General features: G+C 39.8%; 1 protein-coding gene across 1 annotated transcript in view; it reads left to right on the top strand.

Moving 5' to 3' along the window:
• The first annotated feature begins 2,748 nt into the window (after positions 1-2,748).
• Positions 2,749-13,221, top strand: part of LOC107218243 (probable chitinase 10) — a 14,312-nt gene continuing 3,839 nt past the window's right edge. The window contains exons 1-11 of the mRNA XM_015656064.2: positions 2,749-3,198; positions 8,916-8,982; positions 9,448-9,608; positions 10,667-10,904; positions 11,046-11,225; positions 11,331-11,454; positions 11,673-11,982; positions 12,072-12,310; positions 12,408-12,598; positions 12,701-12,918; positions 13,013-13,167. Coding sequence (XP_015511550.1) covers positions 3,196-3,198; positions 8,916-8,982; positions 9,448-9,608; positions 10,667-10,904; positions 11,046-11,225; positions 11,331-11,454; positions 11,673-11,982; positions 12,072-12,310; positions 12,408-12,598; positions 12,701-12,918; positions 13,013-13,167 — 1,886 coding nt within the window. The 5' untranslated portion in view covers positions 2,749-3,195. The remainder of the gene's footprint in view (positions 3,199-8,915; positions 8,983-9,447; positions 9,609-10,666; positions 10,905-11,045; positions 11,226-11,330; positions 11,455-11,672; positions 11,983-12,071; positions 12,311-12,407; positions 12,599-12,700; positions 12,919-13,012; positions 13,168-13,221) is intronic.

The raw sequence follows: 13,221 nt of genomic DNA, 5'->3' as shown, positions 1-13,221 counted from the left end.
AATATTTCGCGAATTAACGTCTAAGGAAAAGAGCCTATGACGTGGAACTGCATAAGCTCGCATACTTTCGTATTATGCTAAAAGCAATACTTGTGAAATTGAGATTTGAAATCCTAATGACACTGCAGTTAAGGTTTCACCTTTGACGGTGCCGATGAGATGCGGCCGGTGGTATTTCGCATTATCTATACAACGGGCTGACAATAGATGGCGTAAACAATGGCAAATTGATAGTTTAAACAGTTGTATTGCGTAGCCGGAAGAGGAAAGAATATTGCTAGGCGCAGACTTTCGGTATGATACTACTTATAGACAATATGCAAGTTGCAATTTAAAGGAAAGTGGTAAAGCGGCTCCGTAAATCAAAATGCTGCGACTCATTGGTGACGGTATAATAATATTGAACCGCAATCCATGCCGTTTTTTTCAACGTCGAATCACTTCGAGTGGTGAATTTCCAGTAAAAAATCATCGCCGTTTCTGGTACTTTCGGAAATTAGCGGCCTAAATTAACGACAATATACAACTAACCGAGTGTTTCGCATGCATACTTTTTGGCTCCATGGATTATAAGCAATACGGTGAACGGATACGCGTGCAGCCTTGACGAATATCCATCGGTACGTATAATGTGTATATTATAATCTATGTTAATGTACGCATTACGGAAAAAAACCTGCATCGGTTACCAGCGAGAAAGCACCGTCGATACAGCTAAATACATGTAACATATTCGTAATTACTATAACTCCGCACGTCCTGTTCGACGTTAAAATGTCACCAACATTTCACCAGGCTGTCCCCGAACAGTATTTTTCCCTTTGCCAGCTTTTTTATCGTCATTTATCGTACAAGCTGCTTCTGTTGTAAGAAAATAGGGATTGTTGTAATAAATAGGCAGGTGTGCGTGATGCGAGTGTAAATCGAAAGATCGATGCCTGAGGGAAGAATTAGACTTTCTTTAGGTAGATACAACAGTATTTATTATGGAGTGGTACTCTGATCCAACTAACAAAGCAGATCCCACTCAAGCAATCTATGATGATTAACTAATTTTCTAACTCTCCGATTCGCATGCTTTGATTTGAATTTTCGCTCGTATAATACCAGTCGATGTTGCACTTTGTGCGTTTCGGTCTACTCCTGTGAGTTCTATTTTATAGAAAGTAATTTATTGAACGGGTCTGAAATACCGTCCGCAAGGATTTCATTCACATCGGAACAGATCACTTGAGAAATATTCTCTCTGACTAACAACGTCGGGGTTTAATTTTGGCATGATTTATTACGTCTTTTTCGCGTGGAGATAGTTTCCTCATTTCACGTTACACAAGCGATTGAGGCTTTCATTTTTCTCAATGATATAATTATGAATAATCAACGTTGTGACTAGCAATAAGTTTTTCCTTCAATCAAAATACGTTATTCATTCGAATTAAATGCGGTTTCACTAAATGTTTGTCCAAGTACATCTCGGTTTGTGCCAGACAATGACGATGCTCAATTATTCAAAAGGATTGCGAAAATTATTAACAAACGAACATTCGATTACAAATTTTCGTCAAGCGTAATCAATGATGCATCTATCTCAACCCACTCGTAAAATGGTATGATCGGCGGTCTCGGCAGTAAGAAAATAAGATACTTGACGCAAGAAAAAAAAAGAAGTACCTAAAAATTCGTATCGCGCGATCAGAGCGGCTTATTGTCTCGTAGGTATGTTTGAAAAAACCGAATTAGAAGTGATCGCTGAAAAATCTTCGATGCCTAAACATTATTCGACGAATCTCAAATAGAGTTCTATTTTTAATAGACTTGGGATAGAGCGAGAAATATCCCGGACTTGAGATGTTTTGAGTCTTCTCGAGAAGTAAAAATATTTATAAATTCTCAGTACTCAATCAGTGAGGAAATGAATTTCGTTGGCAGCTCTATGTTTCCGTTTACGCTGAACGTAAAGCTATGATTTGCTTAAAATAAATATAATTGTTTAAATCGTCGACCTCGTCAATCCCTCTTACACACCGATACGAGAACTTTCAGATTCTCAAAGTTTTTCTCCAACTCCAGTTGTTTCAACCAAATTCCTTTCTTTTTTTGTTCTTGCAAACATCGAGAAATAGTTATTCAAGTTCGTTGGATACAAAAGATCTGTATCCTGCAGCTGTACAGCGATAATGGTATCTGGTTGAGTGAGGCTGGAATGCCGAGCAGCAACATCGGGTGTTTCTTTGCTGCACCGATATATGCCGTAGGACATGGTACAAGTACAATCCGGGAAACGTTTCGTTCTCTTTTTCTTTTTTTTTTTTTCCTCTCTTTTTCAACTAAAATTCAACCGTCTACGTACAGCTGTACATAATACAAGACCAAAAGAAGTAAGAAGGAAAAAACTTTCTCTATTGCGACTGCAGAACAGGAAATCGGTATCGATTTTCAGCTCGCGCTCTCGTTATTATGTACATAGTGACGGACAATTTTTATTACAACGACGACGACGATGACGATGGTTAAAATTTTTCTTTCTCTCAGACGACGCCCCTTTTTCAACTCTGTCGTACTATCGCGGTCACTCTTCACTTTTAATTAAACAATTTTGCAATATCGACGATATCGCACCGACCTCCGTGCCTTCTCCTATAACGCGTATAAACGGCGCAAGAACAGGTAGTGGATTTCCGCGTGCTACATTCACGTTTCACTCCTGCGGTCTCATTTAGTTGTTACCGAGGTGTGCGTGGAAGGAATACGAAGCCGGCGTTGCGCCTCTCTGACTGTATGCGCGCCCGACCGGAGGCATAACAGCGTTGATACTATAGTCAAAATGAAAGGCACTTAATTGTTATCTACTATAATATTGCTGTATATACTAAATTTAAGAATGATAGTTTCAGTATTTCCTGAACATCTGACAGTGCTAGAACAAGTGTATGAGTACGGACCACGTGGTGGATCACCGTTTGACAAGTTTTGTGCAAATTTTATACGTATTCTCGATATATACATACATATATATACGTATATATATAAACGTGCGACATATATATATACGAGTGGACACATTGTACAGACATTTAGAAACGCTATATTATAATATCCAACGGAATAAACGCACTGGTGTACATAGATGTATTTTTTGATTTTGTAAATGCATCGTTCGGTTTCTCGTAAAAAGGATTACTCCAAGTTTTAGCCATGGTAAGTTTGCAAGTCTTAGAATTATTCAACCGCAGCGTTGTAATATCGACGAGTAACTCGACAGTTAGAAGTGTTACAAGTTGTATAGAAAATTCGAAATGCGAACCTGTTTCCAAAACGTTTGTTTTTCAACGACATGACAGCAGATATAAAACACTGTTTTATTTCATCTTAAATTCGTTTAAACAATACCGGTAGGAAGGAGCCTGCGGGCGACGTGTCATTGAGAAAGTGAAATTGATAATATAGGAACAAAAAAAAAATAAATAAAAAATGATACAGTTGGCCTCCAGAGCAGGTATTAAATAATTGTAACAAGTTGTTCATATCCTTGCATAATTCTTACGTTAAATAACCCATCGCCGAATTGAATAATCCTGCATACATGCACCAATTTGATCGAGATAAAGGCCTGTGGACGAAACATTTTAATCCGCACCGCGTGCGCGGTTTCTCCCTGTCAGTTATGCTTGCACAAATAATACATGATAAATAAACAGAGAGTTGTGAATTTTTTCGACGAACGTACCGCGGAGAGGATGTAACCTTTGCGGTTGTGTTTTTTCATTCTCTTTTTTTTTTTTCAAAACTCAACCCATTCCTTAATGACATCGAAAACTGGACCACGCGCACCAATTTCGCATCCATACGGAGGTTATTCACTTTCATTTCATTGTAGAATCAAGAACGTTCGTTCCCTTAGGCAGACAATAAAAATCAAAATATCCGGCGTTTGTTGGCACATTATAATTAGTCGTATGGCTGCAGCAGGTTGTGTATATACCTAGGCGGATACATACATATACATATATATATATATGTATAAAATCTTTGTATAACGTATGTATGTTGGCCATGTGCTGGATAGAAACTTTCTGTTGCCATTCGCAGCTTGTTCCTTACGGCTGGCCATGGTCGACTGCTTAATTAAGTAGAAGTAGGCTTGCCGCCCGGCTCCTTCGATAATTTCTCTTATTTATATATACATGCGTAACATATGATGCCCCATCATGCGTATGCGACCGCTAGTTTAGTGTCAGTTTAATATTAGTATGTTTAGCTCGTACCCCCAGGTTGTAAGCGCGTCTTCGTGTGCCGCAACTTTGCAGCTCCATGCGCGGCCCTACGAAATCGAACTACGCTCCTGATTTCAGCCGGCTTATTGTACTCTAACGAATGGAAAGAAAAATAACGCCGGATAATTTGCAACAGTTGCACTTGCATTCGCTACGAGTGAAAATCATTAGACGGTCGGAACGTGGAACATAAGACATTTGTGAGAGCGGTTCGTCGATTTGTACCCAATAATGTAACGGCTGCATGTTCAGCTCCAATAAATGCTCGGTCGCTACGCTCCCAGTGTGCATTAACAGGCAGTCGACGTTCGGAAACTTTTTATACATTTACCTATATATATATATATGTATATATACATACACCGAAGAAGTTCTTAACTGTACATATTTTAGACACTGCGATAGTTTTACCAAACGAATTTCACCTCGAGTGTACATCAATTTTTTTTTCTTCAAACCGTTTAACCGAGTGTCAAGTTAATACGTGGGTTAAGACAAAAGTTCATTGTTGCACAATTCATTAAACTCGCATTACACGTATTCAAGTTATACGGCTACAGTAGTTGCGAAACTTGTTACTAGACGAGTATATCAGACAAAAACTCTACGCACATAGGTATAAAAGAATGGAAACAAAATTTTTCAAATTGTTGGGTAATCGTATTTTAACCGCGCGCGGTTTAAGTAAGGAAATTACGTAAGGCGGGTGGTAATTTTTTTTTTCTTATCAAGTAAAAAAAAAAAAAAAGCGAAAATAAATCGAGCCGTACTTCCACTGTTAAACTTAATCGCGAGGACGACACACCTGGATGCTAAAAGTTGTACGGCCAGGATACACATATTGCGTGTATATAATTGTGAATATCAAAATGTAACAATTTACACGCTAATTCTTGACACCCGTGTCTTCGACAACTCGAAAGTTCGTTGAGGTGCAAAATTTTGAAAATAATAAACAGACAGACGTTCGCCGTATTCGTTCGACGCTTTCCATTGCTGCCTTGTAATCAGTTGAAATTAGAAGGAAATTATCATTCGAATCGCATGGTTTTGCTTCGATTTTCTTCTCCAATTGCCGATATCTGTTCTGCCAACTATGGCGTGAAACAGAATTAAGAAATTGATGTATTATGATTACAGAGAAAATTTCCTTCGGAATTTTGTAAACTAAAAACTGATTTCCTGCGCGTGTTATTCGTGAATTGAATTGACCTAAAAATGTCGAACGCGTTGTTTCTCGATCTTTCCTTTTCGCGACTCCAATACGGTGGTGATGAAACATAAATAACGAAGTTTTTGCACAGGCATATAAATTTAGGTCTTATACTGCGCAGAGAAATGTTTTTCTTCATTGTCTAAATTAAAATTAGGACATTGTTATCTGTAACAGAAATGAACGCTGAACTGTATCGATTACCCAACTTGGATATCACGGTAAAATAATATGATCATGGCGGTTTGGTCATTACAGATTTGGACGTCAATTGAGTCGCAGAGAAAAATATTATTATCGCTATTCAATTTTTCTGATGGAATAGCTTCGAATGCGATTAAGCGTTTATATTTATCGGTGAATTTTCCTGTTGGAAAAACATCGATCATCGTCATTTCTATTAATTTTACGACCCCTGTTATTGTATTTCGGAGGCATTGTCCCATATCTTGACTATATACGCATTGATAAAATTTTTTTTGTAATCATAATTTCTACTTCCTCAAAGCGCAAAGTTTAAAGAAATACGCAGCTGTGTTCTGATTCAACTTGCGATCAGTGCTGTCGTAACCGGCTCTATAAGAACGATGCTCCTCCCCCTCCTCTCGAAATAGAAAAATTATCGATTTTGCATCACTACGAAATTTTTATGCCGAAGTTACATAATCTCATGGCTGGCATTAACCACTCAGAGAATATATTAGGAATCGCAGGATGATTTGGTGATAATATATGTTTATACTCGACCTGTTTTGCAAACTTTGGTTGTATTATAAGATCATAAAATTGGTAATTCGAGTGAGATTATTATTGCCCGTAGTGCAGTTATGCGAAGATGTGAAGCAATCGACCAATTACCGCAACGAATCGATCGACTCCGATGCTCGATCATATATTTCTAATTAAAACGGGGTAAAAAACGCGATCTGCGTTACATCTTTGATCAACGACTGTCGGATCTGTGTTGTTCAGTACGAAATTTACGATCAAAATCCACATAACCGAATCGCATATCGAGAAATACGCGAAAAACTGTCGCCCTTTTGCCAACCTCTCACCAGCTTCACTTGGAAAGTTGCTGCAAAGAGTGCGCAGGGCATTATGTCGAGCACGTATATGCGGCGAACGCGTAAACGTTTTAAAGTCGTCAAAATTCCCCCGTAGTGACGTAATTTTACAGTAAAATTTTTTTCCAGTTTCGTTCAATTGGAGAAAAGGCATTCGCCAAGTAAATACCAGGGCTCTTATTTGGGACGGAAAATTCTGGCTTCCACAATGCCCGTTACCAACCGATTCGTCGAGTTATTCACGATTCATCGTCGATGTGGATCGGCATAAGCCTCGATGTGGATACTGGAAATAACGAGTATAATATCTGGAGAGTGTCAATTAAGGCTTGGAAAATGAATCACAATGCGACGGTTAATGTTCGGGACAAAAGCGGTTCCGAAGTGCGATACTTGAAATTAATTGCTGGCGAATTAGCTCCGAATTCGCTCATCGAAATCTCAGAATGAAGTTTCGCCGTTCTTACAGGCAGCAAAGCGTACGACCACGTACGTTGATATTGTACCGAGTGCATTTCGCTATATCCGTGCAGAATTGGCCGGGGAAATCGATACCGTCTGCAGCTAGTCTTTTTGCCCGTCGTGCAGCACAGCTAGAATAGCAGATGGAAAGTACAAGATACGGAGGATTGCTGCACGTTCAATTCTCGTCTCACTTCGTCCTGATTCTGCAGATTTAATACAGATCTGAAAAGCATTCGGTCGTTGCGAGTAATTATCAAAACCAGTCCATCGGACGTTTATTCCAGTGGTTTGAAATTCGAGGTTCCGATTATTCCACTCGGAGATTTCGGGCGAATTAAATTACTTGAAATTAAAATCAGTTATTCTCCGCGCTGTTCTCGCCGTGTTAAAGATGATAGTCGAGCTAACTGTGTCAACACTTTCGCCGTAGAACGGAGCACAGGTGTTCAGTGATCCGAGTGCCGATAGAATTAGTTACGTTTAACTGGTACGAATTGATCGAATTCGACTGAAAATTTTTGCTACCAAGGCTGGTTATGCTGCAAGTGGAGCTTTACCTTTCTTTTTCATCCCAGGGCTACAGCGACATCGTATTTTCAAGCGCTGCAGTTGCACATACACGTACATCGCTGCACTTCTCTGTACACATCTGCAGAGGATGTGGCAGCTGAAAGGCGAAATTTTTATTGAATTTAATGCGGCTTTTAGAGTCGATCCGATGCCAGTTTTGCACGATTTAAGGATCATACAACTGCGATAGAGAAAAATTAATGAGGTAAATTAGCGCTTCGCCTTTCGCTCGCAAAGTGCGATGACCCACAATGAACCTGCGGAATCATGTACAGTAATTTAGTAGCCCGAGATAACTTTCATCTTCTTTTGATACATGGTAACGATTACTTTTTATTTCAAGCATCACGCTCACCGCAAAACGTACGGTCCAAGTTAAGATCGTTTAAAAGTGAGATCCAACGGTAGAAAAAGTTTCGTAGTATTCACAAGGTTCAACAGTAGAGTGTCTGCAGTAGACACTCAAGAAACTTCACTCGAGGTGTTTTGGTATCGAAAGATCGGTTTCCGTATCCTTCTGGCGTAACGAAAGAGCTTGCTTAGAAATTATATTACAGACTTAAACATAAGCAAATACTTTTAGAACATTGCATAATTTTCGTTCATTCAAAAATATTTCCGTCGAAATAATGTCCGCGTGAAATCTCCTCCGCTCTTCAAGCTCTTTGAATTACGTATTATCTGTTCGACGCAGGCCATACACTTGCATACATAACAAACTAATATATAATATTAGTTTGATCGATTTCTCCTTTTCTGCTCTAGGCCAAAGCTTTCATTACGTGACCGGTAAGCAATATTGTCGGTAGGTACTGTATAGAATTAAAATCCTTTCACTGCTCCTGCAATTGTACACATACGTACGACGATTCGATATACATAAAGGAGCACACGTATTCGTATGTGTTACATATAAAGGACGTACTCGATTATACGGAGGCTGATCTCATGCTTCGAGATATTTAGTAACTGAGATAACTCGTTTGACATAATCTTATATGTCCCTGGTACGGTCGGCGTGGCATTGGGTTCTTCTGATGGAAAAAAATTAATTACAAATCCTAAATTTCCGTGACGGCTAGACATTATTTCGCTGTTTCAGATAAAACCATACAACCGCTATAATAATACAGCTAATTAATCCGACAGTATTGATTTGAGACGTTCATGGAAACAGGTTCATTCTTTCGTTCAACTATTTACATTCCAAGATGAGAAACTGCCGGACAATGAGAAAGCTGTTGCTCACGCGATATTCTTGGCTGACAATTGTTACATGCCCGGAGAATTACGATGTTTTAATCACATTTTTTCACCACATTTTAGGCAACACTGGGCGTAGCAACACTGTGTATAGCTATCCTGCTGTTGAGCTCAAGCGACAATCCTGAAGGTACGAAATTAGTCGTTGAGTAATTAAGCGTAACCTTTAAATTTTTCAAATTAGTCAGAATATGAAGCGGAAACAAAATGACGTGTTTTCAGTTTTATGTCTTTTCCTCGATTAAAACATTATGCCGAACGATGTTTTGTGGTACGAATTGTATTTCGATTAAGTAGATACACTCGCGTAGATCAACCTATCTATCCTCATTTGCTAGCAGGCAATGTTAATTTTACTCAAATTTTATTATCTGCAGTAATTAGCGTATTGTCCTTGAATTATAGGCGAAGATTGCTAATAAAATTTCCTCACGCACTTACTGCGTGCAGATCGCACGCGAGTTTGTTTCCGATTAATTTATATCTGTCCGCATTACGACAATGCAAACGCTGATTCTGACGGATGTGCGATAATTCCATTATCCGGTATTTTAACATGGTGATAACGCTCGATTTCTCTGACTTTTCTTTGCAGCCGCAAGGAAAAGATTGCGTCGACCGACGACCACGAGTCCAGCAATTTCGACGGATCAGGAAGTGTCAGCGAGCATTAATAGATTCAAAATAAATCGTGGTCGCATAAACACTAAAGGATCAACAAACGAACTTCAGACGCCTAGCAAAAATGAACACAAGGTAGGAATGGAGTCCTTGATATTTTGCGAGATTGCTTCTGATAAGGTGGGACCGTTTCGGTTCGGACAATTCGCGACTAAGGTTGACTGCCTACGTAAATATAACGCGGTTCCCGGAACCCCCAGTCTGACCACTCTCGTTTGTACCGCCCAAAAAGGGCCTCAGGGCAGACAAGCGGCTACATTTTTTGCAGCCTCGACGTTTCTGCTACAGTTTTGACGCAAGCTAGCATAGAATTGAGAAATATCGGTCCGTGTATAGGTAAATAATTGCCCGTCAATTTTGACGAGGTATTAGACATTGAACAGAAAATTTCTGGAGAAGTCTACTGTTTCTGCAGGTTGAAAGATGCAAATTTTTGCCAAGTTCTGAGAAGTCGTTGACCAAACACAACTCAAAGTGTCTGAAATACAGAGGCGCAGAGTTCTGTGTGTTAGCAAAATTGAAAAACCGGTTTGAAAAATTTTAAAGGTTCCGAAACGTCGATCCACCGGCTGTGCGTGCCTTACAGATTGGAAGCAGGTATATTTTGGTAGGAAATAGAATCGTTGAAAATAAAAACTGTTGAATACTTTGCAGTCTGTTACTATGACTCAACGTGGTAGCAGTCTAGGCAAGTCGGTGACTGGATCGGTAGTTCGGATCCTGGTTTCATTTCAGTATCGGAGAAAAGCTGATAATCCGGAATCCGACTTATGCATAAGCGTCTGGTACGTTTCTTGAGGTTTTAAGACGTATCGAGGTAGTTCCTGAAGTACTTATGTTAGTCAAGTCGGTCATTAAAAGAGTGGTTTGGGTCAAGGGCAACCGGCAACCCATATCAAAGGAGAATGGCCAGCTCGAAAATTTCATTCACTATTCAATTCAATCCCTTCCTGAACATCAGTAGGTACATCGAACTTTCATCATGGACGAAAAAAAGACCACGCGACTCCGTTCTCGGGCTTTCTAAAAAGTGATGCATTCTTCAATGGTCTTAAATAACGCGTAACTTTTTTCTTCTAGTTACGTATGTCAAACAGAATACCTGAAATATAATTCAGTCACGATTTTTTCAGATTGTTTGCTATTACACAAATTGGTCCCAGTATCGTACAAAGATTGGAAAGTTTATGCCCGAGGATATACAACCAGATCTTTGTACGCATATTATATTTGCATTCGGATGGCTGAAGAAAAATAAATTAACAAGCTTCGAGTCGAACGATGAAACCAAGGACGGGAAACTTGGACTGTACGAGAGAATAATGACTCTGAAAAAGGCTAACCCATCTTTGAAAATACTTTTGGCCATAGGTACGAAACTCGAATGATTTGCATTCAGGAACAAATGGTTACTTGCGCACTTGTGCAACTCTGTCTGTGATTCGATTAAAATATACTGTACTTCAATTTTGATTTAAAATTATTTTCAACAACTTTACCATTTGCTTTTAGGCGGTTGGTCTTTCGGCACCCAAAAGTTTAAAGACATGTCATCGTCACGATACGCGCGTCAAACATTCATTTACAGTGTTATACCATATTTGCGTAATCGTAATTTCGACGGTTTGGATATGGATTGGGAGTATCCTATGGGCGGAGATGATAAAAAGAATTTCGTTCTGCTATTGAAAGGTAAGCCAGCGTTGACGTAACATAACAATTCCCAAAAATCCTGATTAGTATATCACGCGTTTTATCGAACTCTACAGGACAATGAAAATTTCAATGTCTTTACAGAACTACGCGAGGCTTTCGAGGCAGAAGCACAGGAACGAAAGAAACCGCGCTTACTATTGACGGCTGCGGTGCCGGTTGGACCTGACAACATTAAAGGTGGTTACGACGTTCCAGCGGTTGCCAGGTTGGTAAAAAATATCGTCGAACGATTGTTTAAATGTAACTCCATTTTATGCTTGCCATAAAGATTTTATATTTCACATATACCGAGTGAGATAACTTGTAGCAGAGGAATAGATGAATCCAATATGGTATATGCCCAACCACGCGGTTCTATAAATGCTCTGGCCGTTTCACCCGAGAGAGAACCGTATAAAATAATGAACAACCGTCGGTTTCTAGTTACCTCGATTTTATAAACTTGATGGCGTACGACTTTCACGGAAAGTGGGAAAAGGAGACCGGTCACAACGCACCTCTTTACGCTTCGTCGTTGGATTCGGAATGGCAAAAGCAACTCAGTGTCGACAATGCTGCTGCTATATGGGTTCGCCTTGGAGCTCCGAAGGAAAAATTAATAATCGGTATGCCTACGTACGGTAGGTCCTTCACACTGTCGAATCCTGCGAACTGGAAAGTTCATGCACCGGCAAGCGGAGGAGGAAAGGCTGGAGAGTACACCAAAGAGTCTGGTTTCATTGCTTACTACGAGGTTTGTTGAAACTCTAACAACTGCCGTAAATTATTGCGAAACACCGCAGAATTTAGCGCCGTTTACTAACGAATTCCGTATATTTTCAGATATGTGAAATGTTGTTGAATGGCGCTGCTTACGTGTGGGATGATGAGATGAAAGTCCCCTATTTGGTTGACGGCGATCAATGGGTGGGTTTCGACGACGAACGTTCGATCAGAAACAAAATGCACTGGCTTAAAGATAAGGGATATGGCGGTGCTATGGTTTGGACGGTAGATATGGACGATTTCAACGGAACCGTTTGTGGCGGGAACGTCAGATACCCTCTGATAAGTGCTATAAGGTATACAATATCTTCAAAATTTTGTATAAAAAAAAAAAAAAAAATTAGCATTAAAGTTAATTTGTTTAATTAATTCACCCCTGTGCTTACCGTGCAGAGAGGAGCTCAGAGGAATGCCACGAGAGAATAACGCGAAGGATGTGAATTGGAGTTTAGTGGCCGCAACCATAACCGAAGAAGTTGTTGAAAAGCCGGAACCGTATAAAATTTCAGCATCGGAACTACTGTCCAAAGTAAAAAAGGTTAACAAGCCCATAGTGCAATCAGCGAACAGTGTAGCAAAACGTGGTAAGTGCGTTAATCGACTGGAAACTCGAATCGTCGGTATTGGGCAATGAACAGTGACATTTGAGAATTGCGCAAAAACTATAAACTTTCATTTTATTCCAGAAAGAGAACCCTTCACGATCTGCTATCTCACTAACTGGTCGTACAAAAGACCAGGATCTGGAAAGTTCCTGCCTGAAGATATCGATCCTACTCTCTGTTCTCACGTCATCTACGCGTTTGCTACCTTGAAGGATCATTTGTTGACCGAGGGCAGCGACAAGGACGGTGATATGTACGAACGTTTGATAGCTCTGAGAGAAAAAAATCCCGACATAAAGGTATAATGTTAATTTTCTTGGACATGGAAATGAATTTATTAGATGAGCATGAAAGTAAAGAGTGCCATAACTCACGTGAATAATCTCGTTCCAGATACTTCTTGCAATCGGTGGATGGGCGTTCGGTTCAACCCCGTTCAAAGAACTGACAAGCAATATGTTCAGGATGAACCAATTCGTCTACGAAGCGATAGATTTCCTCAGGGAATATAAATTCGATGGTCTGGACGTTGACTGGGAATATCCACGGTGAGTACGAAGTACTACACATAACGTGTACTGCTACTGGTCATAAAAATACTT

Source organism: Neodiprion lecontei, chromosome 2 (genome assembly GCF_021901455.1).
Source record: "Neodiprion lecontei isolate iyNeoLeco1 chromosome 2, iyNeoLeco1.1, whole genome shotgun sequence".
Taxonomy (NCBI): domain Eukaryota; kingdom Metazoa; phylum Arthropoda; class Insecta; order Hymenoptera; family Diprionidae; genus Neodiprion; species Neodiprion lecontei.
This window is presented reverse-complemented; position numbering and strand designations above follow the sequence as displayed.